At 36.6% G+C, this 25,914-nt stretch overlaps 1 protein-coding gene across 8 annotated transcripts in view; it reads left to right on the forward strand.

Moving 5' to 3' along the window:
- Positions 1-25,914, forward strand: part of ABCC13 (multidrug resistance-associated protein 11) — a 412,318-nt gene that overhangs the window by 143,693 nt on the left and 242,711 nt on the right. For all 8 annotated transcript variants that reach the window (XR_016365178.1, XR_016365179.1, XR_016365177.1 and 5 more), the window contains exon 8: positions 7,723-7,977. Coding sequence is in view for 4 of the 8 variants with exons in the window: in XM_089833423.1 (XP_089689549.1) it covers positions 7,723-7,977 (255 nt within the window). In the remaining 4 variants the exon portion in view is untranslated. The remainder of the gene's footprint in view (positions 1-7,722; positions 7,978-25,914) is intronic.

The raw sequence follows: 25,914 nt of genomic DNA on the forward strand, positions 1-25,914 counted from the left end.
CTCTTTTATAAGCACTTGGAATATTGATAATGGACTTATGATATTTGGTATGAATAAAGTAAATCATTCTCTTGCCACTTTGATATTGTGGTAATCAGGCACATGCTATGTTATTACTTTGTAGGCGTACATCTTGTTATCCTATGAATGTAAGTAGTACTTCCATTCTACAATGTCATCTTCCATTTCTGTTCACTGCATATGTATGATATCTCTTTTGAGATCATCTCATTGGGTTTACAAAGTATCTAATCCATACTCCAACCTTTGTTGCTGATCAAGAATCAACCTTTATGGTGATTTCCTCTGAAGATGTATTTATGTTATGGGATTTTTGTGTTGCAATACAACCGCAAAAGATGCCCTCACCATCTAAATCTAAAGGCAAAATGAAATACCAGTTTGATAAAGAGTTGGCTCATGCAACTCCATCTGATGTCACATCCATCCTTGACAATGTGTTAGACACAACAATCGGACGCGTGGACATGACTAATTTTCTATGAAGAATAGAAATCCTTGTTGGTCATGAGATGAAACGTATCAAGAGAAGTCATATTCACTTGGTATATATGTTTCCCATGGCTGCCATGGAACTTGAGTTTGTTCTTGGACGGGCAAAACGTTTCAGCCCAAAGTCAAAGATAATCAAGGATGCTAATGACAGGGTTATTATTAGTCTTGATCCAAAAGTTATCAAGCAAATTTTCAAAGTGCCACATAATGCAAAATGCGTAGATCTGACCAAAGAATCATCTTTGGAAATATGGAATGAGAAGAAGGGAGATTATTAGAGGTATGTAAATCAATGCTGGTTGGATACCAAAAGGAACAACTTCTTGAGATGGCCAATGATTGTTCACAGGTCTAATTTCAAGCAGGAGTACAAAGATGTATCATTCTTCTTAGCAGGATTTGTGGTCTTAAAGATTGCACCAATTTTGAACCATGGATGTACAAATTCATCTTCTTGATCATGGAGAATAAAGAACACACTTTTTGGGGAGAGCCGATTAGTACTGCACTCTGTCAACAATTGCTCAATTTAGGAGCTTCAAGGCCTTTCTACATGAATTCCTACCTTGTTTATATTGCTGCTGCCATGAGATCTTTCTCTGGACTCTCAACCAAAGGAGATTGTTTACAAATTCCAATTTGGGATTACTATGATTAGAGCACTCTGGCTAATAGTAAGTTTCATTTCAGAAGAGTTTAGAATGCTTTCTTTGGGTATTTCCGGTGTTTGTTTGATGGACAACTATCCATCAAAAGGGTATTTGATGAAGCTAGGGAAAAGGTAAATCAGTACGGTTGTATCTTTATCCAGTTTCCAACTTTTACTTACTTGAGGGTTGGATGCTTTAAAGGTGAGCTATATACCTTCCTAGGTATGCTATTGATAAGATCATTCTGATGGAACTAGCTAGACAACTCATGGAAGTTCAGTTTGATCAGCATGCTTTGTATAGGCTTGGTTTTGGTATTTCTTCTGCTAAACCCTTGGTAATTGGCAATTATTTGATCAATTTTATGCATAAAGCAAAAAATATGGAAGCAGAATTGTACTTGATAACTTTGAAGAAATTCAAAGCCAGATTTGACTTTGATTATAGATAGACGAATGCTCAAATCAAGAGGGCTTTCCAAACATGCTTGAGATCCCATTGGATTTCTAAATTGAAGATGATGGCAATGTTCTTGATCTCGAATTTTATTAGGTAGGTTTCGATAAAAGGTGCCCTTTTCCCATTCAATGGCAACAAAAAGAAGGTACAACTATATTGGATAGATTTCAATCCATTTTGGCAAACACCAATATGTGGCTGAAAATTAAAGGCTTAAAAAGGGCTAAATCCAAAATTGGGTTTGGATTGTGGAAACTTTGGTCCTCTTGGAAGGAAGTCACAACTGGAAATTACAGGAAAAGATGTAGCTTCTTCTTCTAATGCAAAGAAGTATCTTAAATTCAAGTTGAAGAGTGGAAAGGGATCTAAATCATCTTAGATACCTGAACTAGTTCAAGAATGAGAGGAGGAATCAAAGACAGAATTAGATGAAGATGAGGAAGAAGAAGGGGAAGTTATGATCATATCTTCTTCCAGACCTGCATAGACTCATGCACCATCCATGTATGAAGCACCTTTTCTCAATGAGATTGATGATGACGTGGATTCATTTTCCACTGTTTCCACATCTTCTATTCCTATTTTAGAAGTCAACACGTTGGCTCTTCCTATTTCGTCAATCACTCCTCTCATTTTGACAAATGAACAATATTAACATTTGGGAAGTGTTTTTGAAGATTTTCCAACTCTTACAAAGGGTCAAGTTTCTCAACTTGATACATCTCTAACAGGTGTTGACAGAACCCTCTCATGATGCACCTATGAATTCAGCTGTGCAGATTGAATCTTGTTCAGTCACAACAGAGATACAATCAGGATCAATGCCAATGATCTCCACTGTACCTGCTTTCATAGATGAAAGTTTCAGCTTGCCTGCATGGTTGAGCAGGATCACAATGAAGAGAAGAAAACTGGTTGTACCACTGGATAACCTTCCCATCAAGAAAACTAAGTCCAAATCTTTGAAAGATAAGATTGTTTCAAGGATCTTAGTTGATTCGGAGAAAACCAAGTTTTTAGAAGTTGCTAAGCCACTAGTGGACAAACCTGTTGAAGAACTTACCCGTTCTAATTACAAGTTCACTAAGGTAGAAATCGAGAAGCTCTCATGTTTGAGTTGCTTGCAAGATGCTCAAGATGCATTAGTTATTGTGTCAAAAAGCAATCATGAATTATAGGAGAAGAAGAATCAACTCAAACAAAAGGTTACTCACCTAAATCAAGTCATTCAGCAAAAATCTTCTCAAAGTGTTGTTATTGTGTCTCAGACGTCCAAGGAAAGAAAGTTGATTGAAGCCGCCAAGTCTTTGATAGGAAAAGTCATCTCTGAAGGAGTCCGAGCCACTACAGAAACATTTGCAATTCTTAAGCATATCAATGAGATGAATGAAATGGGGTAAAGCTTGATTTCCTCCTTGATTCGAGAAGCAGATGATTTGAAGGAGATTCTCAATGATTGGGATGAGATTGCTGAATGTGATTTAGATGCTATGGTTTCATGTGACATTGTTCCATCCTGTGAAATGTTCTTTAGGTATCACGGGCTTATGGGTTATAAAGAAGAAACATTGAGAAAATTGGTTACAAAGTTGCAGACAGCTCTTGGAGATTGTCAGATGATAGAAATAGGTGTCACATGTGATTTGGGACAAATGGGATGTTAGGTTCTTGGTGAACGTGGTAATTTGATTGTAGTTGAAAGGGCAAGTTCAGAATATACAATCAGGATCAATGCTGATTTAGATTCTGAGGATTTTGGTTCTCATACGATGAACAAATTTGTCCTGTATAAATCTTCGACAAAACACTTGCTAGATTCCTCGGCAGAAAATTCTAAGGTTGTGCAATAAGCATATGCAGATGCAATAAGGATAGAGGCCATATCAAAGACAATGGAGATTTCTGATCTTTCTACAGTGCGTGATGTTATCATCAAGTTCAAGGCACTAAAGAACAATCTTTAAGATTGTTGTTTTGTTTTTATTTATGTTTATAGATCTAAGAGGATGCATTGCATGAAAAGATGTAATTACATGTAATGCAAGTGGCATGTGCAGTTGCATGTAACTCAATAATTTCTCTTCTAATTAGACTAGGTCAAAGTAGGTTGAGTTGCTCCCACTTTTTCCTCCATCTTTTTCTTAACTCCTTTGCCTATATAAAGTACCCTCTCATTGTAAAACATCTTTTATCTTTTATTGTATGCAAGAGAGCTCTGGAGAAATTGTGCTAGCAGGACTTTGTTTGTGTAGCACTATTTTGAGAGAAAAGTGAATACAAAGGAGCAATTGAGACTTAAAATCGATTGAGTGAGATTGTTACTTGTGTGAATTAGAAGCTTTGTCTGTAATTCGCATATGTTATCTTTGATTCATGTAATCTTGTGTTCTTGATAATTGAGTGTAAAAAGAGTTAAGAAGGAATTGGAGCCGAAGCTTTGACTAGGAGCAATTGTGGAGAAATATAGCTTTGTTTGGAGCTTATATTTCTTTCTTAATAAACAAAATATTTAAGATATCTTTACTTTTGGAATTCTTTGTGCCTTATTAGTAAAGCATATTCATATAAAATTACGACCGAACTTAGAGCCAAATCATTACACTTTCAGCTAGCCTTCGAGTTAGTGTCGGTTTATCAATATCACCATTCTCATCTTTTAGATAGAAATGTAGTTAGAGATTTCACCCTGCCCATTACTTGCTCCACAAGTAAGTGGATTCTTTCCTGAAAGTTACGAGGAAAGAATATTGGTAACATCTATTTGCAAAATCTCTCAACTTCTTGATTACCTTGAGTTGATCCAAGGAACAATGAGAAAGGGGAGCCTTCCTCTTAAGGTAGGAGAGACTTTGTCTCACGCGCTATGGCTGGTCATCCTATTTTGCGACTGGATTTTACCCAAAACCATGGGTTCTAAAATATCCGTCCAATAGGAGCAACTCAACCAACTTTGACCCAGTCTATCTATGGAGAGAAATTATTGGATTACATGTCATAAGGACATGTAAATTGTATTACATGTAATTACACATTTTCATGTAATACATCCTCTTCAATCTACAAACATGAAAATAAATAAGATAGAAATGGAGGAAATAATCCTAAGGATTATTCTAAAGTACCTTGTATTTGATGATGCAGTCACACATTGTAGGAAGATTTGAGATCTCCATTGATTTTGATATGGCCTCAATCCTGACTGTATCAGTGTATTTTGATCTTACAATCTTGTAACTTGCTGCAATTGAATCCTGTAAATGCTTTGCCACTGATTTATATGCTGCAAAACTATGCATCATTTGTGAGCCAGGTTCCTTAGAATAAAGTTCAACATTGACTCTGTTTGTGTATTCTGAAGCCATTTCTTCCGCAAAGATCAAATTATAATGCTTAGTGAGAACAATGCATCCTATTTGTGCCAAATTGCTCATAAGATCTATCACAAATGTCTAATAGTCTTCCAAGTTTGTTAATGTATTCACCTTTGAGCCATGGTGGTAGATGTGAAAACAGTGGATAATGAATCCACGTCACCATCAATCACACCTAGAAAAGGTGTTCCCTGAGTAGATTGACCTTGTTGATTTATTGGTCATGGAGGAGATATGATCATAACCTCTCCTTCCTCATCCTCCTCATATGGTTCTTCTCCAGATTCCTCCTCATTAGGTTCTTGAGTTTGCCTAGGTTCCTGTGAGGGTTCTTTAGATGACTTAGATCCCTTTCCACCTTTCAATTTGAACTTGAGAGATTGTGTTGCAACGAAAGAAGATGCACCATCTTTGCTTGAGATTTCTAGCTGAGATTTCCTTCTAGGTGGTCCGAAGCTTCCACAATTAACCCCAAGTTTAGGATTCACTCTCTTGAGACCTTTGATCTTCAACCAGTTGTTGGTATTTGATAGGATGGATTGAAATCTATCAAAAATGGAAACATCTTCTTTTTGCTGCCACTATATGGGAAAAGGATACTATTTCTCAAAACGAGCTTGATGATATTCTTGATCAGGAATGTTATCATCATTTTCAATTTGAAGATTAGATGAGATTTCAAGCATGTTAAGATCAATGATCTATTGTAGTGCGAGCCTTCATTAATCCATCTTCATGATATCGAGCTCTATTCACATGTCAGACCACTGTAGAGAAGACAAACAAGTAATCGAGGATGGTACTAGAATCAATGATATATCATTGAGGACCTTGAGATCCTCAGAAGGGTTACTAATAATCCCAATCAGGAGATGTCTTTTAAGGTTTTGGGTTAAGATAGAGTGTAGAATAGTATATTTAGACTTATTATTGTTTAATTTTGACATTTTTTTTGCAAGTGATATTTGCCCCAGACTAATGTTAAAACTATAACTTCGATCCTCATACTGGTCTGACTATGCAGATCACACATTCTTCTTATTGCAAACAAAATCGTTATAAAGGCTATTAATACATTGCCTGTTGAATAGGCATGATCTGCGATCTTTTGGGGTGACTATAACTTAGCATTAAACATTAACTAATTAGTTATGCTTTTTGTTAAAATAATACTCCCTCTAGGTGCCGATTATGAGAAGACGTTATGGGCTGACCTAGATAGGGTCATGTCCCTTTAAGGGACATGCCCTTTGGTTATGGTATATAAGGAGGGTATTGTTGTAGTTAAAGGACACACATTAGAATACAAGTCTTCTCCTTTAAGCAACTCTGCAACTCTGCCAATAATTGAATATTTCACAAGGACAATTACTATTATCGTTTGCATTTCAAGGTCAGACATTAAGGAAGATTAGACCAGCAAGCTTAAGAAGTTTTTATCTCAAATCTGATTATTCAGAATTTGTAGAAACTTTACAACTAACCCTAATAGTTGAGACATTACATAATATAATCTTAATACACTGGGTATTGTAAGTGCCTCTAAACAAACAAGATTAATAAATACATTTTTGTTTAGAAATTATATTATCTTTCCATATGATGTCATGATTTTATGGAAATTCTCATTAGCAGTTTTTGTTAGTTATAGATATTTATGAATATTCAAATTGTTTATGCATTGTATAGTTACTTATTTAAGAAATAATCTCAGTGATAATTCCTTAATTCCTTTTGATCCTATGTTTTCAAACGTTCCTCATATACAGTTTGAGTACATAGGAGAGAAAACTGAAACTCTTATGATGTGGGGAAGAATAACAGGCCCCTGTATTTGCTTCTCAACCTTGTACACAAGACCATCTGACTTCACTGATGGCTTTAGCCTTTGAAGCTCCATCCTTTCCTTAATGCATTTATTGAAGTGTTCTGTGTGTCTACTTGTTAATATTGGGATGTTGGTTTTCAATGACCAATAATATTGATGCATTTTGAATATGTTTTACAATGTTCTTTTTTGCATTGTTATTTCTTGTAGAATTTATTTGTTGTTTCATGTCTCCAGTAAGACGATGGCAGAAAATATGGAAGGTTACCACTAATTTTTGCTGTGCCATTCTTTCTACTTCTTGCTATGCTTTATTTCAAAATTTGCATCCATGTTTGCTTCAGCTCCTAGAAGGTGACTTTGTTGTACTGTAGTCAAGAATCAAATGCTTTTATGATGACACTTCTTTTAATTTCTACCGCTGTCTTGTTTTTCCATGTTTTGGTTGACTCCCACTTCTGTCATAGACTTACAACATTGTCCTCTGGTCCTTTCAATTGATTATAGTGTTTTGTTAAATATAGTCTCTTTCATTTTAAACAGTTTTGTTTTTTATCCCTTACAAAAATACTTGAATAGAAAATGAAGTGGTTTATTCTATTTCCAAAATTGTAGATAGTAACTTTTTTTATGTTTGAATACATGCTGTTTTGATTAAGAGGGATACACATAGCATAATGGGATTGAAAGTTTAGTTCTTTTTTTTTTTTTAATGATTCTAATTTAGTTCTGTAATTACACCACATATAAGCATGTTTATTTTTGATCTTTTCTGTTTCTAAATTGGAAATTATTTTTTAATTAGAGTGTTATTTTCAACTTATGCTATCTTCCCAATTCTCACTGTTCGTCAGAGATATTGTAATCAAATTCGTTCATTTTGCTTCTTGTTGTCCAGGTTACTAGCATTTCAGGCATATGGAATTCTTTAACATTTCGTTGGGTCAGCCCCTTGATGGATCTTGGTTTAAAGAAGCAAATTAACTTCGATGATTTGTTCCAATTGCCCCAAGAATTGGATCCTCATGCTTGTCATGGTGCATTGAGGAGGTGTTGGACTGATGAAGAACAAAAGTGTGCTGACCAACCATCTCTGTTTAGAGCTATTTATCGCACATATGGCTGGCCATACTTATGGATAGGAATTCTAAAGGTGCCAATTTTGAGTTCCTTCATTGTTCTGTTCTTTATTCCACTGAATAGTTTAAAATGAACATTTAAGTTTTCTCTGTTCTTTATGGTTACACCTAAGTCTCTCCTTTGGTATGCATATTTTGTAGTTTTGAGGGAGCGAGTAGATTGAAAAATACTACTTATAGTAATAGTAATAGTTGTGTCAAACGCATCTCTATTTTTAGTGAAAAGAAATAAAGAAAAGCCAGATTCCTAGCCAAGAGAACAAGAGTAGTGAAGTAATATCAGGTAAATTTCTCCAAACTTCTGATGGCACTAGAAAATGACCTTTATAGTTTAAATTTATCCATCCTTTCTCTAGTAAAACCAACATGATCATAACCTGAATATTTCACATTCCGTTAATGTCCTACAACAAAATATAAATGAAGATCTTGGAATTGTTGAGCTTCTGAAATAGTTCATTCAAAATCAATAGTGGGGTCTTCAATTGGAAGTAGAAAAAGGAATTTATGAAACATATTATGAGCATTAGTAAATTTAGAAGGCAAGGAAAACCGTATGGGAAATTTAACCTATGTTTTTGGAAGAAATCTGAAATTTGTCAAGTTGTGGAATTCCTGAATATTGTATTTTATAACTCATTTTATTCTCTATACTTCTGTTAGTGTGATTGTTGCAAAAATTCCCTACTATATCTCTCTCTATTTCTTGAAACACGAAAATAAAAAAAAAGGGGTATTTTAATTTAACACCTATCACACTCATTTCTCCACTAAAACATGGTCCGAAAACATCAGTGGTACACTAGATGCCTCCAATGAAGGAAAAAAGAGAACCAAAAACTAGCCATCCCAATCACCACATTACCATGCATCCTTAGATAAGGCATGACCTAGAAATGCAACCAAATCTGCAATCATAGCTGTAGGGCCTATTATTGTATAAATCATTATTATCTAAAAATAATAGATATGATGTATTTCATGCCATCAATAAGACATCCACAAGGGTAATGCAGGAGAGTGAATATGACATGTTTGCAAGTGTACAGCCTGTCCATAAAATCATCAATAATTCACTGACATAACATGAGTCAATTATCCAAAGATTAGCAACAACAAATGTTTTCAACACATTAAATTTCTCTTTCTACACAACACCAACAATTAAAAATCAGATCTGAAACACAGCAGTAATTACTGAGTGAAATCATCAAGATCAGCTGGGGAATTTTTGTCCTCGAAACTAGTTAGTTGAAGAGAGTTTTCATTCTCATGAAGGCTCAGAAAAACTTAGGCCCATTCTAGCAATTTACCAATTCAAATTCACAAGTCTATGTAAGATTCCCAAGCTAATCTTGTCCAAGCTTTCTCTTCTTCTTCTTATCTTATCATATCTTATCTTAGACATTTCATTAAAGAGTTTTGTCCAATAGTTTATCTTGAATAAGCAGTCTCTGTTTAAGGATATTTACATTATATGCAGCTTGAACACTAATAACAATATGTAGGAAGGTGATGTGTTCTTAATACTGTTTCAGATATTATTATTTATATTTATAAATATTATAATTCTAAAATATTATCAAGGACTATAAATATTACTCATTGAATAAACAATGTTACTCAATTATTTATAGATTAAAGTGGAGCAATATTTAATTAAAAATGTTGTGTTTAATTTTAACAATATTTAATTAATAACTATGTCATAAATTGGTCATATTAATACCAAAGATCAAGACTGATTACAAATCAATGATAAAAGATTTGACAAGCAATGAATAAAGCAAGGAATTGCTATCAAAATTAAACATAGAAGGTTAGTTTCACACCACTGATTAATCAATGATATTTAATGTTTCCATTTAAATGTCTAACTATGAATGAGGATTAAATTCGGTGCAAATAAATGTAGGACTACAAAAAAAAATGTCATCAGTTCCAAATGAGAGTGATGATGGACAAGGATCCACTTGGACATGCTAGGATAGTCGACTCTATATGGTAGCCAGCTACGTTAAAGATTGACAATGTGTCCATTAACTTTATTAAGAGATAATTGTGATTCAATATATCTAGACAACATTTAGAGTATATTAGGAAAGGGAACAGAGATATTAGGTTACCTTGACATGTCAAAGAAGGATCAATGGAGGGTAAGTTGTAAAGTGGCACAACTTAAAATTGCTTAGGATATTTTAAGCGTCTTGCAAAGGAGGCACCTCCACTATAATGATTAAATGTCTGTATCCTAAAGCCATGATTTCAACAAACTAACAAATGACTAACTAAAGTTGTGACCAATGATTGCAACCCATTCGTCCTCAGTATATATAATGCAGTTAGTTATCGAGGAAAAGGGGAGCACCCAGCAAACATTATAAGAAGATAAAGATAAATATAGGGACGGTAGGTGAAGAACATTCCAAGCACCCATACAAACATTGAATAAGAAAGAGAGGATAATAATATCTTAAGCAGTAAGAAAAAATATAAATACTACAGAGCCATATTTTTAGAGACTATATTACACAACCAATTAATAAAAGAGAAGCATAGTATCTGTACTATCGAAGAAGAGAAAATTTCTTAAATAAATACAAAACCAAATAGCCAGCACAATAAGAAGTTACAAATAAAGAACTGTTACTGTTTCATAGAGAATCTGCTGCAAATGTATTGAGCACTGCCATAATGTTTGGTATGTGTTTTCCAAATGGCAGCGACCTCTTATATATAAAAGAAAGTGAATAATGAATAGACATGTCCCTTCATGGGACATGTCTATTCTTTAACAAAATTACAATCTTATAATTAATTATATATATATATATATATATATATATATATATGCTACAATTTATCCGAGTGAAGCTACAAAACATCAACACTCCCTCTTAGCTAGGGAGGATAAACACAAGACATGTATTACACCATTGGTAATATTAGGTAAGGCAAAAATATATCTTTGATAAGATGATATCTATCATTTTAATATTATAGTTGATATTACGAGTATTGGCCTCCCAAAATACAAAAGATATTCACCAAGTACTGAAAAGGTTTTGATATCACATCTAATATCAAGAGTATTGGCCTCCCAGAATATCGACATCCAATATTCATCAAGTACTCAAATAAGGTGTGATATCACATTTGATTGTTGCTCAATTTTCACACATGTTCAAATGGAGGAAAACATATATGCTTATTACTTTCAAGTAATTCTCAGAAATGCATTAAAGGAAAGTATTTTATTCATATTGAAATAATATGCAATGTTCGTATGATGGAACAAATAATGATGGAAATAAATACTGAAAGTAAATTTTCTCCCACACATTTGACTGTGAGAGTAGTCCCTATGTGCTGATATACACCTATACTCTATTGAAATTAGTAACGTAAAAGAAGAGTAAAGGGAGAAAAAGGTCATGGGCACCAGTCATTGCCTGTAATGACTGGTGAAGTGGCGTCCATCTGCATCCACCTTCTGGCTGTTCCAGATCTCGCCCTTCCCGTGCTTCCAATCCCTGCGTCCACAAAAGAGAATGGGTTAGATCCAATGGATCTAAGCAATGCTGATAGCTCACTTCATCTCACTTTCATCATCTTACACGCTATTCATCTCAGTAAAATACAGGCATACATTAGCAGATAGAGAGTACAAATAACAACAAATAAAAGTATTAAAGGGACAATTCATTTTTGTTTTGAAACCTTTTACTTATTAAAAACTGGTGAAAATAGGATAGGCATGGTAGGTAGGATTGGTATGCGTACAAGTAATATCAAATGAAACATCAAAGGGACAAACTGTCAAGTCTTGAAACCTTTTGTTTCACATATGGAAAAGCTATAGGTGGGGTTATTTATTATAGAAAATAACCATTTTCAGCCAGTGACAAATATGTTTTATGATGCAGCAAATATCAGTTATAGCAATGACAGAAGCAAAATCAAATCATCAGCATTGGAAGTGAAGTGTATAACATCCATAATGGAGTTCAGAATTACAACAGATGTAGTGTTGACATCCAAAAGAAAGTCAATCATGGAAGGAGTCAACAATAGTGAGTAAAGGTGTAATACTACTGTAGTCAAGACCCAAATAAAAGCCAAATTCACTTACAGCAGAGATCAAAATATACAGCCCAGATTATGACAAGTTCCAGCACAAAAGTCGCAATCTCCAGGTGTCTAAACAAGCAGAGATGGAGTTTATGAAAAAGAGTTTGTAACATCTGAGATGGCAGAGATAAACATCAAATCATGGCACCCAAACAAATGATCAGAAATGGCCTATTACTGAAGGCATTTGGCAAAGCCATTATACAGATTCAAAGAAGTTTCCACTGGTTCTTATGTTTCTTATTTCTCTATGATTGGAAAGTTTAGTCATACAGAAAACATAAACAATGAGAAAGTACTGCTTTTAATTTGCAGATTTATTCTAATATTGGAGGTATGGTCACTATGAGAAATGGAGGGCCTATGAGCAAAAAGGGGCAAGAGAGAATAATATAAAAGTTCAGAGATTAAAGAATATCAGCATTGGAAAGAGTGTCTAAGACTATCTTACAGAATTTACAAGATGGATTTGTAGAGGCAAAAGAGGGACAAACAATGAGGAAAATTGTGAGTTCCTAGCAGCATGTTATCCTAATCTTATGGCATCAAAAGTACAGACTCAGGTAACTCTACCTCTCAGAAGAAGCATAAGAAAAAGTCAGAAAAATGATGTTCAAGATTCACTTACAGCAAACCAATAGTAGAGATAAAGTTATTATATTTACCAGCACTAGAATCATTATCTCAAAAACTTAAGAAGTGTAGCAGAAATGAATTTCACATGCTCAAATTTGCAATCAAATGAAAAGATAAATATGGTGCTTGATTTATGACAATTTTCAACAAGAATCACCATCTACAAGAGTATCTTTATGGAAAAAAAACTCACATACAGCAGAAACCCTCTGAAATGAAATATGGTGTCTAGATGCATCTTTTAGCTAAAACCCAAATGAGAAAATCTGGTATACTTCGAACAGTAACCAATGGAAATATATCAGCAATGGCAAATGTATAACATAGTCATATTTATGAGAGGTATTACTCGGATGCTGAGAACCCAGCAAAGAGCCAAAAAAGAACTTACAATTATTACTACAACTTTCAGCATTGAAAACCTTCATTAAAATTTAGTGACTGATTTCCAAAGAAAAATCACAGATCTGAAGTTATAATGGAGTCCAAGATTCAAACCCAGCAAGAACCAGTAACACAAATCGATTTATAACAACTTGCAGCAAGGAGCCACTATTTACAAGAGCTATTTTTGCAAGTATCTTTATGAAAATTTCATATACAGAAAAAGGAATCAATGGAAAGTCAGCATCTAGGAAAAGAGCCTCCATGTTTCATACCGTGAGCCGTGAATCTCCAGGCGCCACTTCCAGCAGAGACAAACAAAATGATGTGAACCCAGCAGGGAAAAAGAATCCATAAAAATATCAGTCTGCTATCAAAATCCACGGCTACAGCAAAGACAGGAAAGGGCATCCAAAACCCAGTGAGCAATGAGAAACTCACACAAAATGCAGATTTCGATTTCAAATGATAGCAATCACCAGTCGGCTTCTTAGAAAATTCTCTATTTTTCATGCCAGGATCTGTGGATGTACTAGGCGGCCTGTTATAACAGCAAAGAACCAAAGAAAATGGCACTTTCAACAAAAAAATTGCAGGCTTTGAGCTTCATGACGGCTAGGGTTTCACATTAACCCTGTCGAGTTTTGCCTCTGCTCTTTCTCATAAACTTCAAATGAGAAAGCAAACTATTAACTTTCCCTTTTGTTTATGCATTTCCTTAATTGGTTTGAATAGAAATTTCGGGTCCGATTGCATGCTAAAGAGATTGGATATTTTTATTTGCATATACTTGTTATAACACATTTGCATAATGTGTTTTTTTTTTTTTGCATGCACATTTGTTAAAATATTATTATTCTTTAGTTGATTTATATTATGATCAACTCAAAGATGATAATAGATTTTAAATGCAATTTAAAAAAAAAAAATACAAGTAATGTTCACCGCACAATTTAATTAATGAAACAGGCACAAACAATGAATACGAACATGAACAGCAAACAGCAGAACTCTTATTATTATTCGCATATGCCCACAGTACATTATACTTCGATGATATCATATCATGATAAGATGAATACAATGCTTCCCGAAGGGGTTATAAATACTTTCCGAAGAACTTTCCCGAAGGAGTCCGTTGGCCACATACATGTTGTTACATAAAAACCTTTCCGAAGGGATCCGTCGGCTGATACACAATTTCCTTTCCGAAGGAACTCGTCGGCTGATACACAATTTCCTTTCTGAAGGGACTCGTCGGCTGATACACAATTTCTACCGAAGGGACCCGTCAGCTGATACACAATTTCCTTTCCGAAGGGACCCGTCGGCCGATACACAATTTCTACCGACGACATCATCCCCCCCAAAAAAGAAAACTCGTCTCCTGACGACTACAGAACAAAACTCAAACAACTAATACAACAATATTGATCTGCCATATTACTTTCAGATTCATCCCGTTGCATCTATAGCCTTTGCTAACACAATACTGACTCATCAAGCTGACCTTGATAGCCACTTGTGCTGCTTCCTCTGCTTCCAACTCCTTGGAACCTTGAGCCAAGTGTCGTTGCACTACCTCCAACTGGATGATCAGCTCCTCCTGAGCTCTCTACGCATCCACCAAGACAGCCTCACGGCCAAGACCTAGTCTCAGTAGCTCTGGTAGACAGACACTCCATGCCTGCAGCAGCTCCAAGTCTTCACAACTGGTCAGACTCCCACGACTGATATCCGCAACGACTGGGGGTCCAGGGGGCAACGCCCCCGGCAGGGTCGAGGGGCAGGGCGGGGTCGAGGGGTAGCGCCCCTCGTCGCCAAGACCAAATTAGCACTACACAACCCACACAGAAATGCACGAAACACACCATTTCTATCATTTTCTGCCGATTTTACACTCTTTCTAGCAATCGCTGATGCTTCCCCTTCCCTATGGCATCATCTGATACTCATTTTGAGCAACTTGATTCTGTCGTCGGTTTTTTTTTTTTTAGTTAGAAAACCTCCTGTCCCCCTTCTGTGATGAAATCCGTACGCAAAAACCCCACTCTTCAGAATTTGTAATCTTGCAATCCAAATCCGTACACATGATATGCTTGAAAAATCTGTACAATCACCTCGCATTCCCAACTACAATTTCCGTACGCTGCTTTCCTTTAAAAATCCGTACAGAAAAATGGCTCTAAAATCCGTATGCTTAATATATTTGCTTTAAAATCCGTACGAAACACAAGCTTATAACAAGCCGTACGGTATCTTCCTCCAAAAATCCGTACAGCAGCCTCTTGAGAACCCGTACAATTAATTTATCTGGAAAGCCGTACACCATCCTTCAGACATTGAAAACCGTACGACAGTCCTTTTTACTGTAAAATCCATATGGTGTTTGTGGAAACCGTATAGTGCCCCTTTACTGTGAAATCCATACGGTAGCAATGAAATCCGTACGGTGGCAATAGAATCCGTACTCTAGCAGTGAAATCCGTACGTCAGCAATGAAATCCGTACAGTGGCAATGAAATCCGTACTCCAAACATGAAATCCCTATGTTGTCTTTAAAAACCGTACTACAACATGAAATTCGTACATTCTTAAAAAACCGCATTACAACATGAAATCTGTACATTCTTAAAAAATCGTACGACAACATGAAATCCGTACATTCTTAAAAAATCGTACTGCAATTTGGATTGTCTGGAAAACCGTACGCCCTCCTTTAGATATGAAAAAAAACCGTACTTACTTCCTTTTCCCTTCAGATGAAAACCTTGTACGGTGCTGTCTCCTGCAAATATGGAACTGTACGGTGCTTCCCAGAAACTGTACGGTGCTTCCCAAAAACCGTATGGTGCTTTCCAGAAATCGTACGATGCTTTACTTAACTTTTTTTTTTTTTTTTTTGAACTATGTACAATATTTACATATGTACAGTACTTACAGTCTTCTTCTCTCAGTTGTTCGTCCATGGAGGTGCGTTACTTCTTTCATGGCAGACATTCAACTTCGACCTATTCACTGTGTCGGCAACTTCCTTTCCATCTAGCATCCATTGTTTTACTGCTCCATTGTCACCCACTTCCCGAATTTGATATGGTCCGACCCACTTAACTCTGAACTTGCCTGGGTTGATCTCATTCCGTCCATCATACCTCAACGCCAACTGTCCTAATTGAAACCTGCTACGCCTGTTTTGTGTCATCTCCATATCGCCTAGTTTGTTCCCGAAGCTCCGTACCATGGACTCCGTCAGCTGCCCCTTCTGTCCGTCAATAACACTTTCACTCTGTACTGCTACAACGTTTATTGAACCCTTCCTCTTTGTTGCTTGTGCAGACTATATCGTGTGTCTTCCTTGTCGTCCGTACCTTTCTGCTATATCTGTGGTTTGACATAATACTTTCTTCCTTCTTTTGGGTTTGTACTGTATGTTCTGTCCTTTGGCTTCAGTCATATCCGCATTTCCTTCTTCGGCTTCTCTGTGTTGCTTCGAACATTCATTTCTTCCTTCGGCTTCTCCGTGTTCCTTCAGACATTCATTTCCTCCGTTGGCTTCTCTGTGTTTCTTCGGATAGTCATTTCCTCCTTTGACTTCTTTGTGTTCCTTCGGACATTCATTTCCTTCTTCTTTCTTACCTTCGTCAATCCTTAGCATATTACAACTTGGAAAGAGCTCGTAATCCTCTATCTGCCAGTGGTAAAGACCATTTACTGAATCCAGATCGTCATCTCCTTCCAATCGTAGGACTCCCTCCTGATCGGGTTCCATAATCTGCCTCCTCTCATCGTCTTCTCCTTCAGAATCTGATGATAGAGCCTCTTCTCCAACCATCTGAGTGTGCAGATCGATGACATAGTTCCGGCCTTTGCTTTCGAGTGATAAAGTATTTTTATTCCAATCGTGCTTTGCCTTGGCTTGTATCAACCACCCTCGACCCAGAATGGCATCATATCCTCTCCGCTTCAGTGGGATCACGACAATGTCCAACAGAAACGGTTGTGTTCCAATCGTCACTGGTTGCGCTGTGAGTACTCCCAATGGCTTGATTCCATGTTGATCGGCTGTTAACAATTGGAAGGTAGGTGGCCACAATGTCGGCTGTTCCAACTTTTTCCAAGTGTCTTCAGGCAACACATTGACACCAGACCCTCCGTCCACAATTGTTTCCGTCAATACAGTCCCGAGAATTCCCATTTCGACGACTGCTGGATGGCGTCCGGATGAGAGGGCTAACAACATCGGATCTTCTGCACTTGCGCCACTTTCCTTCTCCTTTTTGTCCACTGTACTTGCTCCACTTTCCTGCTTCCTTCCATGTTCTCCTGGTAGTTGAGCAGTGGGAACAATGTTTGTGAGTGCCGATCAGAGCTGAGGCATAGTGAGCAACAGATCACTTATCTTGACAGGTATCTCGGCTTGCAAAATTTGCCGGACAATGTTCTGTTCTGCACAGTTCCGTACGGAAGTACTCGGCGTGTCCTTTAGGTGTGCCGTTTCTGCTTGTGTTGCTTTCTGGATCTCTACCCGTGCTTCTTCCAGTCTCTTCTTTTCTTCCGCTGGGTCGGGGTACACTTTCACTTGCTTCTGTGTGATGGCCAAAACCTCTTCTTCGTCCGTCCTGACGGTGATCAAGTTTACTCCCGACTTCGGACACCTAGCATCTTCATGATCACCAGGTCCACACCATCTGCATAACAACTTCGGTGTGTTCGCCGTTGTACACTCTCGGGCGAAGTGACCCCATAGATTGCATGCGCGTAATTGAACAATTGGCCGACCATTCGCATCGTATTGAATTCGACTCCTTCCTCCATTGTTGTTGTTGCCACCATTGTTGTTATTGCTCTTGTTGTTTGGACCGCGCCGGTTGTTTCTATATCCGCCTGATGTGGCTCCTTCCGTACTGGTGTTCCCGTTCACTCTTGACGGGGATGCCTCCTGTGACAGGAACACTTGCTGCGGTGTCCTTGTTTTTAAATTGAAAGGACATTCCTTTATCGAGTGTCCAAGGATCTGGCAAATTTCACAAAATTGATCTTTTGGGCAGGATCCCTTTGTATGGCCTTCCTTCTTGCACTCCGTGCACCACAGTTCATTGCCCTTAGTCTCCTTGTTCATGTTCTTGAATTCCTTCATCATCCGAATCATGTCCTTCTGGAGAGCACGAACCTTCTTGTTGCTTCCCTCGTCATCGTCGCTGCTATCTTCTCTTGAAGGGTCATCGTCATCTGAATCTGATGAGCTGGTCTTCTTCTTCTTCTTTGTCTTCTGGTCACTTTCGAGGTTCATTGCCCAATTGTATGCTTCAATGTATGTCGATGGTGGCACGATCTTCATCTTCTTCCGCAGCTTTGGGTGAAGGCCTTCAATGAACCATCTTTTCTGGAGTCCATCTGCCGGTTTATTCTCCATTTTACTGATTAAGTCCTTCAACCTCCTGGTGGAGACTCGTACTGTTTCATTCTTCTTTTGCTTGGTATTGAATATCTCCACTACAATTTCATTATCGTCGCGTAGAAGTTGAAATTCCGCGATGAACTCCTTAATATTATCCCAACTATTTAATTTCTGTGGATCAGCATTAGTAAACCAATCAATCGCAACACCCCGTAGGGTAGCGGGAAATTGTCGGATCCATTCGTTTGTATCTATTATACCATTTGCCCTTCAGATCGTTTCACATGTTTTACAATGTCGAATGGGATCAGCTGCTTCAACACCATCAAATTTAGGCAATTTTTCCTTCGGACCTGCCATTACCACTATATGTTGGGGGTTTTGTTGTGTACCTATGCTGTTTTGCACTCCCGCGCTGTTTTGAACACTCGCGCTGTTCTGAGCTCCCGTGCTGTTTTGAACACCCGCGCTGTTGTGCACACCCACGCTGTTCTGCACACTCGTGTTGTTTCAAACACCCGCGCTGTTTTCTACACCCGTGCTGTTGTCAACACCCGCGTTGTTTTTTGCTTCCGTGCTGTTTTCAACACCCGCGCTGTTCTGTGCTTCTGCGCTGTTTGGTGAAGAAGAGGGTTCGTCAACCGAAGTTGTCCGTTCCAGAAGTATATCTCGGACGAAGAGGTCACTCCACGCTCGTGCTCTTTCGGCACTCTGAGCCGTGCGAGTCGATCTCCTTCCTTCAGGATTCTCTTCCCGTGGCATATGCAGGTTCAGAAACTCCTCCCGCGCTTCTTCCACCAAATCAAGCCGTTGTTGAGTCTCCTTCAACAATCCTTCTGCGCTCTTGTTTCCGTCGGAAATCTTCTAAAACCTCCTTCGACGCTCTATCTACTGAGCCAAAGTTAAATTTTCCTGTGCAACGCGTATGTCATCTTTTTCCTTCAGCTTACTCTTATCTTTGTTCAACTGATTCGGCATTTAATTCATATCCGCTTGCCTGCGTGCCAGATCCATCGGGCAACGGCGCCAAATGTTCACCGTACAAGTTAATTAATGAAACAGACACAGACAATGAATACGAACATGAACAACAAACAACAAAACTCTTATTATTATTCGCATATGCGCACAGTACATTATATTTCGATGATATCATATCATGATAAGATCAATACAATGCTTCCCGAAGGGGTTATAAATGCTTTCCGAAGAACTTTCCCGAAGGAGTCCGTCGGCCACATACATGTCGTTACATAAAAACCTTTCCAAAGGGATTCGTTGGCTAATACACAATTTCCTTTCCGAAGGAACCCGTCAGCTAATACACAATTTCCTTTCCGAAGGGACCTGTCAGCTGATACACAATTTCTACTGAAGGGACCGGTCGGCTAATACACAATTTCCTTTCCGAAGGGACCCATCGGCCGATACACAATTTCTACTGACAACAAGTAAAAAGGGAAAGACTCATGTTTAAGTTTCACTTTATTTTATTTTTCTTAATTGCATACTTTAAAAAAAAATTGTAATTATCATTTTAGAATTGATATTCTATAAATCAATTATTTAATAATAACATTCATGCAATTAAGAAAAATAATAAGTCAAGAATAAAAAATGAGTTAAAGAAGTTGGTATTTTTTTTAATGCCAAATTTGAAGGGGCAGTCTCAGTTGATATTTTTAGAGACCCAGTTCAGACTGAGGAGTTCAGAGTGCATTATGGAGAGATTTGGGGCAATTTGAGAGGGTCTTTTTTAGACTTTTCTCATGCATGGATGGTAGAACCTCAGTCAGAGATATTTGGAGCATGTTTTTGGAGTTTGTAGAGGTTCTTAATAATGAGTTAACTCATTATTTCAACCCAGATTCCCTGTTTTGAGGCAGTTGATATTGTTGTTATATACTCTTATTTTTGAGGAAGGGATTCAGATTTTGAGGGAAGAAGGATGCTTATGTGATTTTGTCCTTAGTGCCTTTTTCTTCATTATTCTGAGCTATTATGCAGATGTATTGTTTTTTTTTTGGGCCTTTGATTGAAATAAAGTTTTCATTGGAACAGTTTTGGAGTGACAGATTTCGTTGTATGCTTCAAGGTGATTGGTGTTATTCAAATTGTGTTTTACTGATAAACCTTTTTGAGTTATGTCTTATCTTGTATCTTCCTTATCTAATAGCTGTTTCATAGGTTTTGAGTTGTGTTTCCATTATTGATGTATTCAATTGTGATTAGTTTCCTTTCATATATTTTCAAGTTTGTAAACCTTCCCTTAAATTATTGATATGTGTTGGTGTAAATAAGTATTTACTTATTACACTTAAGTTTTACTTAGGTTAATGCATTATTTTATTATTATTTTAGGTGAGACACTTAGGAGTTTGTGAACTCTCATTGAGTTACACAACTCTAATCATGCACATTGTGTCTACAACACAGAAGTATGCATCATTCACTGAGTTGTCATGTTGACAACACAGTTATCCGCACTCCTTATTTAGCACATGTTGTCTACTTTATTGATTTGCGTGCTACACCATTGTAGGCTTATCCTCACATCATCGCACTTAATCCCGTGCTTAATGGAGGATAACTCATATTTGGTAGACATGTGCTTGGTTGTATGACATATCATGATGTTGACTTCTATGCATTCTAGAAGCTCTCTTGAGGCCTTTATATTCAGGCACTCCTAGTGTACTCTCAAGCAATTATTGAATGAATATTGTCATTCTGATCATACTCTGTCTATTTTGGTCTATTGTGTGCTTGTGTTGAGTTCTTTAGTTCTTGGGTGAATTCTGGGCTAAGCCAAATTCTTACATGGTATCAGAGCCAAGGAGGATTCTCATCATGTAGCCGTTCGAGACCGTTCATGCTTCAGCACCTCAACACGAATCCGGAGGATCCGCAGAAATTGGGAGTGTCTAGAGCCAGATTTGACCTCACCGTTGCGTCCGGAGTGTCGATTCGGTGAAGATCGACTATAAATTTGCCTATATTAGGTGAAAGTTGATTGTGAGGCAAATTTTTTTTGCAAATCGGAACCCGAAGGCCCCGATTTGCAATTGGGTATGGTCGTTTTATTTGATCTGATTAATTATTTTTCAGATCTGAATATTTTTCTTCTCTGCAATTAATTTCCGAATCTAGATATTTTTTGGATTTATTTTTATAAATCAGGCAGGGAAATTTTTTTTAGCCCAACTGGGCAGTGACACCTCGGCTCGGCCCTCTATATTTTGGTGGATTATTGATATATTCCGCAGTTTCTATTATATGTATTGTGGGCCGTACCTGGCACCTGCAGCGATCAAAATATTAATTTCTGTCACCGGATTAGCATAAACGGCGACCCAAAACCCGGCCGATATCCACCAAGAGGAGGCGACACAATCCGACAGCCAAAGCTACCCCACCGGCGGTCACATCCAAACTCGGCGAATTTCCCATCGACGGGCGTGCTCTTTATTTACATTACTGTGGGCAGCGCTTTATAAAAAGCGCAGACACTGCCAAACCCACGAATGTGAGATTTTTGCTGAGATTTTTGATTTGTTTCCTTCCGTATATTTTCAAGTTTATAAACCTTCTCTTAAATTATTGATATGAATTAGCAGATCTTCAAGCAAGGGTTTTTTGTGATTATCCGTTTAAAATTTTTCATTTGTGTCTGAAGTATAACAGTGCTTTGTGTTATCAATCTTGGTGTATCACCTTATTTTAATCTTTTAAGTTTTTCATGTTCAAAATTGTCTTTTTACCCTTTTCCATATAAGTTTTTCACGTCTTCATTAGTACAAGTAAGGTATCAAATATATCATATAGGAACCGGCCTAGAATTCGGAGGTTCAACCAGGTCATAGGTTACCCACAACTTCTGATCGCTCCGATGTTTTTCCAAAATCGCTGCAAGTTTTAGGACTTAAAGCAAAATTTTTAGGGTACAGATTTTGGAGATAACATTGACATCACGAGTATTGGTCTCCCAAAATATCATAAGATATTCACCAATTACTCAAAATAAGGTTTGATATCACATATGATATGAGTATTGGCCTCCCAGAATATCAATGATATTCACCAAATACTTAGAGTACTGGTCTCCCAGAATGTTGAGATGCAAGACATTCACCATTTACTCAATCTATTAGATCTCATAATACAAGTTATTGTAAGATCGTCACCTTACAACAACTTCTCCAAATACAAGTGATAATCATTTGGAAGTCGTCACTTCCTCATGATGTACACAGGGGTAGGCCTATTAAAATCACATAGTCACGAGACATATTCATGAATCATTGTCCTCTGGAGAATCCACCACAACATGATTTATTGATCACTAGAGAGTCTGCCATAACATGATTTACTCCCTATTAATCAATAGGATCGAGATTATTGAATGTTGACTAAATCATCTATCTACTCCCTCTCTTTTAAGATTCCTTCTCTTTCAAGATTGCCTCTAATGAAATGTCAGGGTCCCTCTAAATCTCAATCTCCCTCTTTGTCCTACAATAACATTCTCGGAAGAAAAAGATCAAAGCAAATATATTACTCAAGAATATGTAATTTTGCATAATAAAATCATTCCAACCATTTACACACATTCTTTCACAATTTTTATTTCTTTTACATATAGAAAAAATGCATTCCTTATGAATTCTCATATATACTTACCATGTGTGTATATATATAGGAAATTTAAGCAAAATATTTCAAATGTGAAAGGAGAACCTTAAATAATATACTAATATAATTTAAATCCATAAGCATATTATATATCCCTAGATATATTATAATCACATTTGCCTACATATAATAATTTAATGCAATTACAAAAATAAATAAGAATAGTAATGAAGATAACAACAATACTTAGCTCATAAGTCATCATCACTGTCATTGCATCTTTATAAGGAATTTATAATCTCTTCATTTAGTGTCAATCCTCCCTATTGATTATTATATGAATTTCCACACTAATAATAAATGTCAAAATTTTATACTTTGCTACATATAATACCAGATCACCCCATGCCACTCATATCATCGAACACATCATTTTCATTATCAGTTCTGCTTTACAACTGCTTCACGTACAGATCAAAATTAGTTTGCAACGGTTTTGACTTGCCCTCCGATTCACATCTTGAAACAGTTCAATAAATTCTTGAATATAAGGTTGGATTCAAATCCTTTACATGTTTCACCTTATTATCGAAATGGTCTCTTTTTCAATCTTGTATTGATCTGATATGTGGTACTATAACCAATGGATTTGATACATTTCTTTGTTGGAACTTTGTAGTGAGATCGACTTTTACCCAATGACGCAGGCTTGCAGTTGTTTTACTGTTATATGACTTGCCATCTTAATTTGGCAATCACCTTTATAATGTGAGGTAGATAATAAAATGTCCCTCAGTACCAAAGCCAGTTCCCCTTCCAACATGCTTACACGTGGACTCACACATAGATCTAGGAATATATTATGGTGTCGTCCTTTTCTCAGGACTTGTCTACACTTTCATACCTTCCTATCGGTCAACTTGTTTGATCCCCTCTGCAACATGTCATTCCTGAATGCATAAAAGGTTTGGCTAATATTTTTCTAAGACGGTAATTGCCTCTTCTCAGATTCCTGTATACAACATGATCGCAGGTGTATATCAATAATGTCCTCCCGGACTATATTTATCTCTGATGATAAAATATTTCAATATGTCTTTTCTATCATTGCTAATATAGTTCGATAAGGTCATTAATAAGACTTTTCTTTGATTTACTTTCTCCACCCAATGTATTTGGATTAATATAATAGTGTGGATATAATATTTGAGCACTATGATTTCATATGTAACAATTTCCTTAGAACTTTATTAAACAGTCTATCGATAATGTAGAATCAACAGTAAATAATAAATATTGACTCCCATGAATTCTCTGCTACATCAGTCTATAACTGTATGCAAAAGAGAGTATTTTTTTTTGTGCATTCTTTGCTTCGCCCGTTTACAATGTGCTTGGCAGGATTATTCATATGATTTTTATAGCTTTGTGCAGAAACTCGTCAAAAATCTTCTTTGCTTTGCTTCTTTTCACTTACAATTGTGATTGGCTAATCAAATATATCTTATTGATTTTTCAACAACCAAGTCTGTGCATTTATACATTTGCAACTTGGCTCTGATACCATGTTAGTGTTTCATAGAGGATTTGCTGCAAATGTACTGAGCACTGCCATAATGTTTGGTATGTGTTTTCCAAATGGCAGCGACCTCTTATATATATAAGAAAGTGAGTAATGAATAGACATGTCCCTTCACGGGACATGTCTATTCTTCAACATAATTACAATCTTATAATTAATTATATATATATTATCTCATATATATATATATATATATATATATATACACTACAATTTATTCAAGTGAAGCTAGAAAACATCAACAAGAACGATAGGGACTAATAAAAGTAGTGACAGAAAGGTAATGATCAAAGAGTTGGGTAAGAATCAAATACAAAGACTTAATTAGAACGATCTTATCGGGAGATAGCAATAAGAAGCAGCAGCAATAAGAAACAATAAGCAGTACAAAATGCTTATAAATAATAACAGGTTATATAATCGGTGATATTATAAGGGAGGGCATATTATATCATAGAAAGTGATATAAGGGAAAACAGAAGATTAAATAATAACAGATAATAGTAGCACGACCACTATAATTAGATTCAATTTTATACACATTGCAGCAAGCAGAGGATTAGGAAGTAACATATATTAAAAGAGAGCTGGACGTCAGAACTGACAGAGTAGGGAAATACGAGAATTAAAATAATATACTTTGAGAATATACTGGGAATTAATACACAAGAAGTTTCATATAGTACAGAATTAGAGAGAATTAGAGGTTTCAAACATCAAATACTCAAGCCGGCAGAAGGGACATTACAATGGTGTTGACACTGACAATGACTCCTCATCATTTGTATCCTCCTCACTCTCAGTGCCCTCATCCTCCTCATCAATGTCATCCAATCCCACTGCGAATCCATCCTCCTCTATAGCCTGCCTCTCCAAACCATAGATTTCATTGTCTATGAACAATGGAGGCTGCCCTTGTGATATCCAATCACAATAGGGATCTATGTCATCTAAATCAAGTGGACCAATTGGTCTCGATTTGATACATTTACACTCCAATTTTGCCACCAGGCATCTACAAGAAAAATATTAAAAAGTTAGAAAGCAAGGTGAAAACATATTTGAATAACTTATTTTTTGTATACTTATCAATGCATGTGAAAGACAAAAAATCCAAATACTATACATGTCTAATGTCCCCAATTTTTAATAAAATATTTAATTAGGTTAATTAATTAAATGGTCCTA

This window comes from Cupressus sempervirens, chromosome 5, assembly GCF_028749045.1.
Source record: "Cupressus sempervirens isolate cs-2001-9-10 chromosome 5, ASM2874904v1, whole genome shotgun sequence".
NCBI lineage: Eukaryota > Viridiplantae > Streptophyta > Pinopsida > Cupressales > Cupressaceae > Cupressus > Cupressus sempervirens.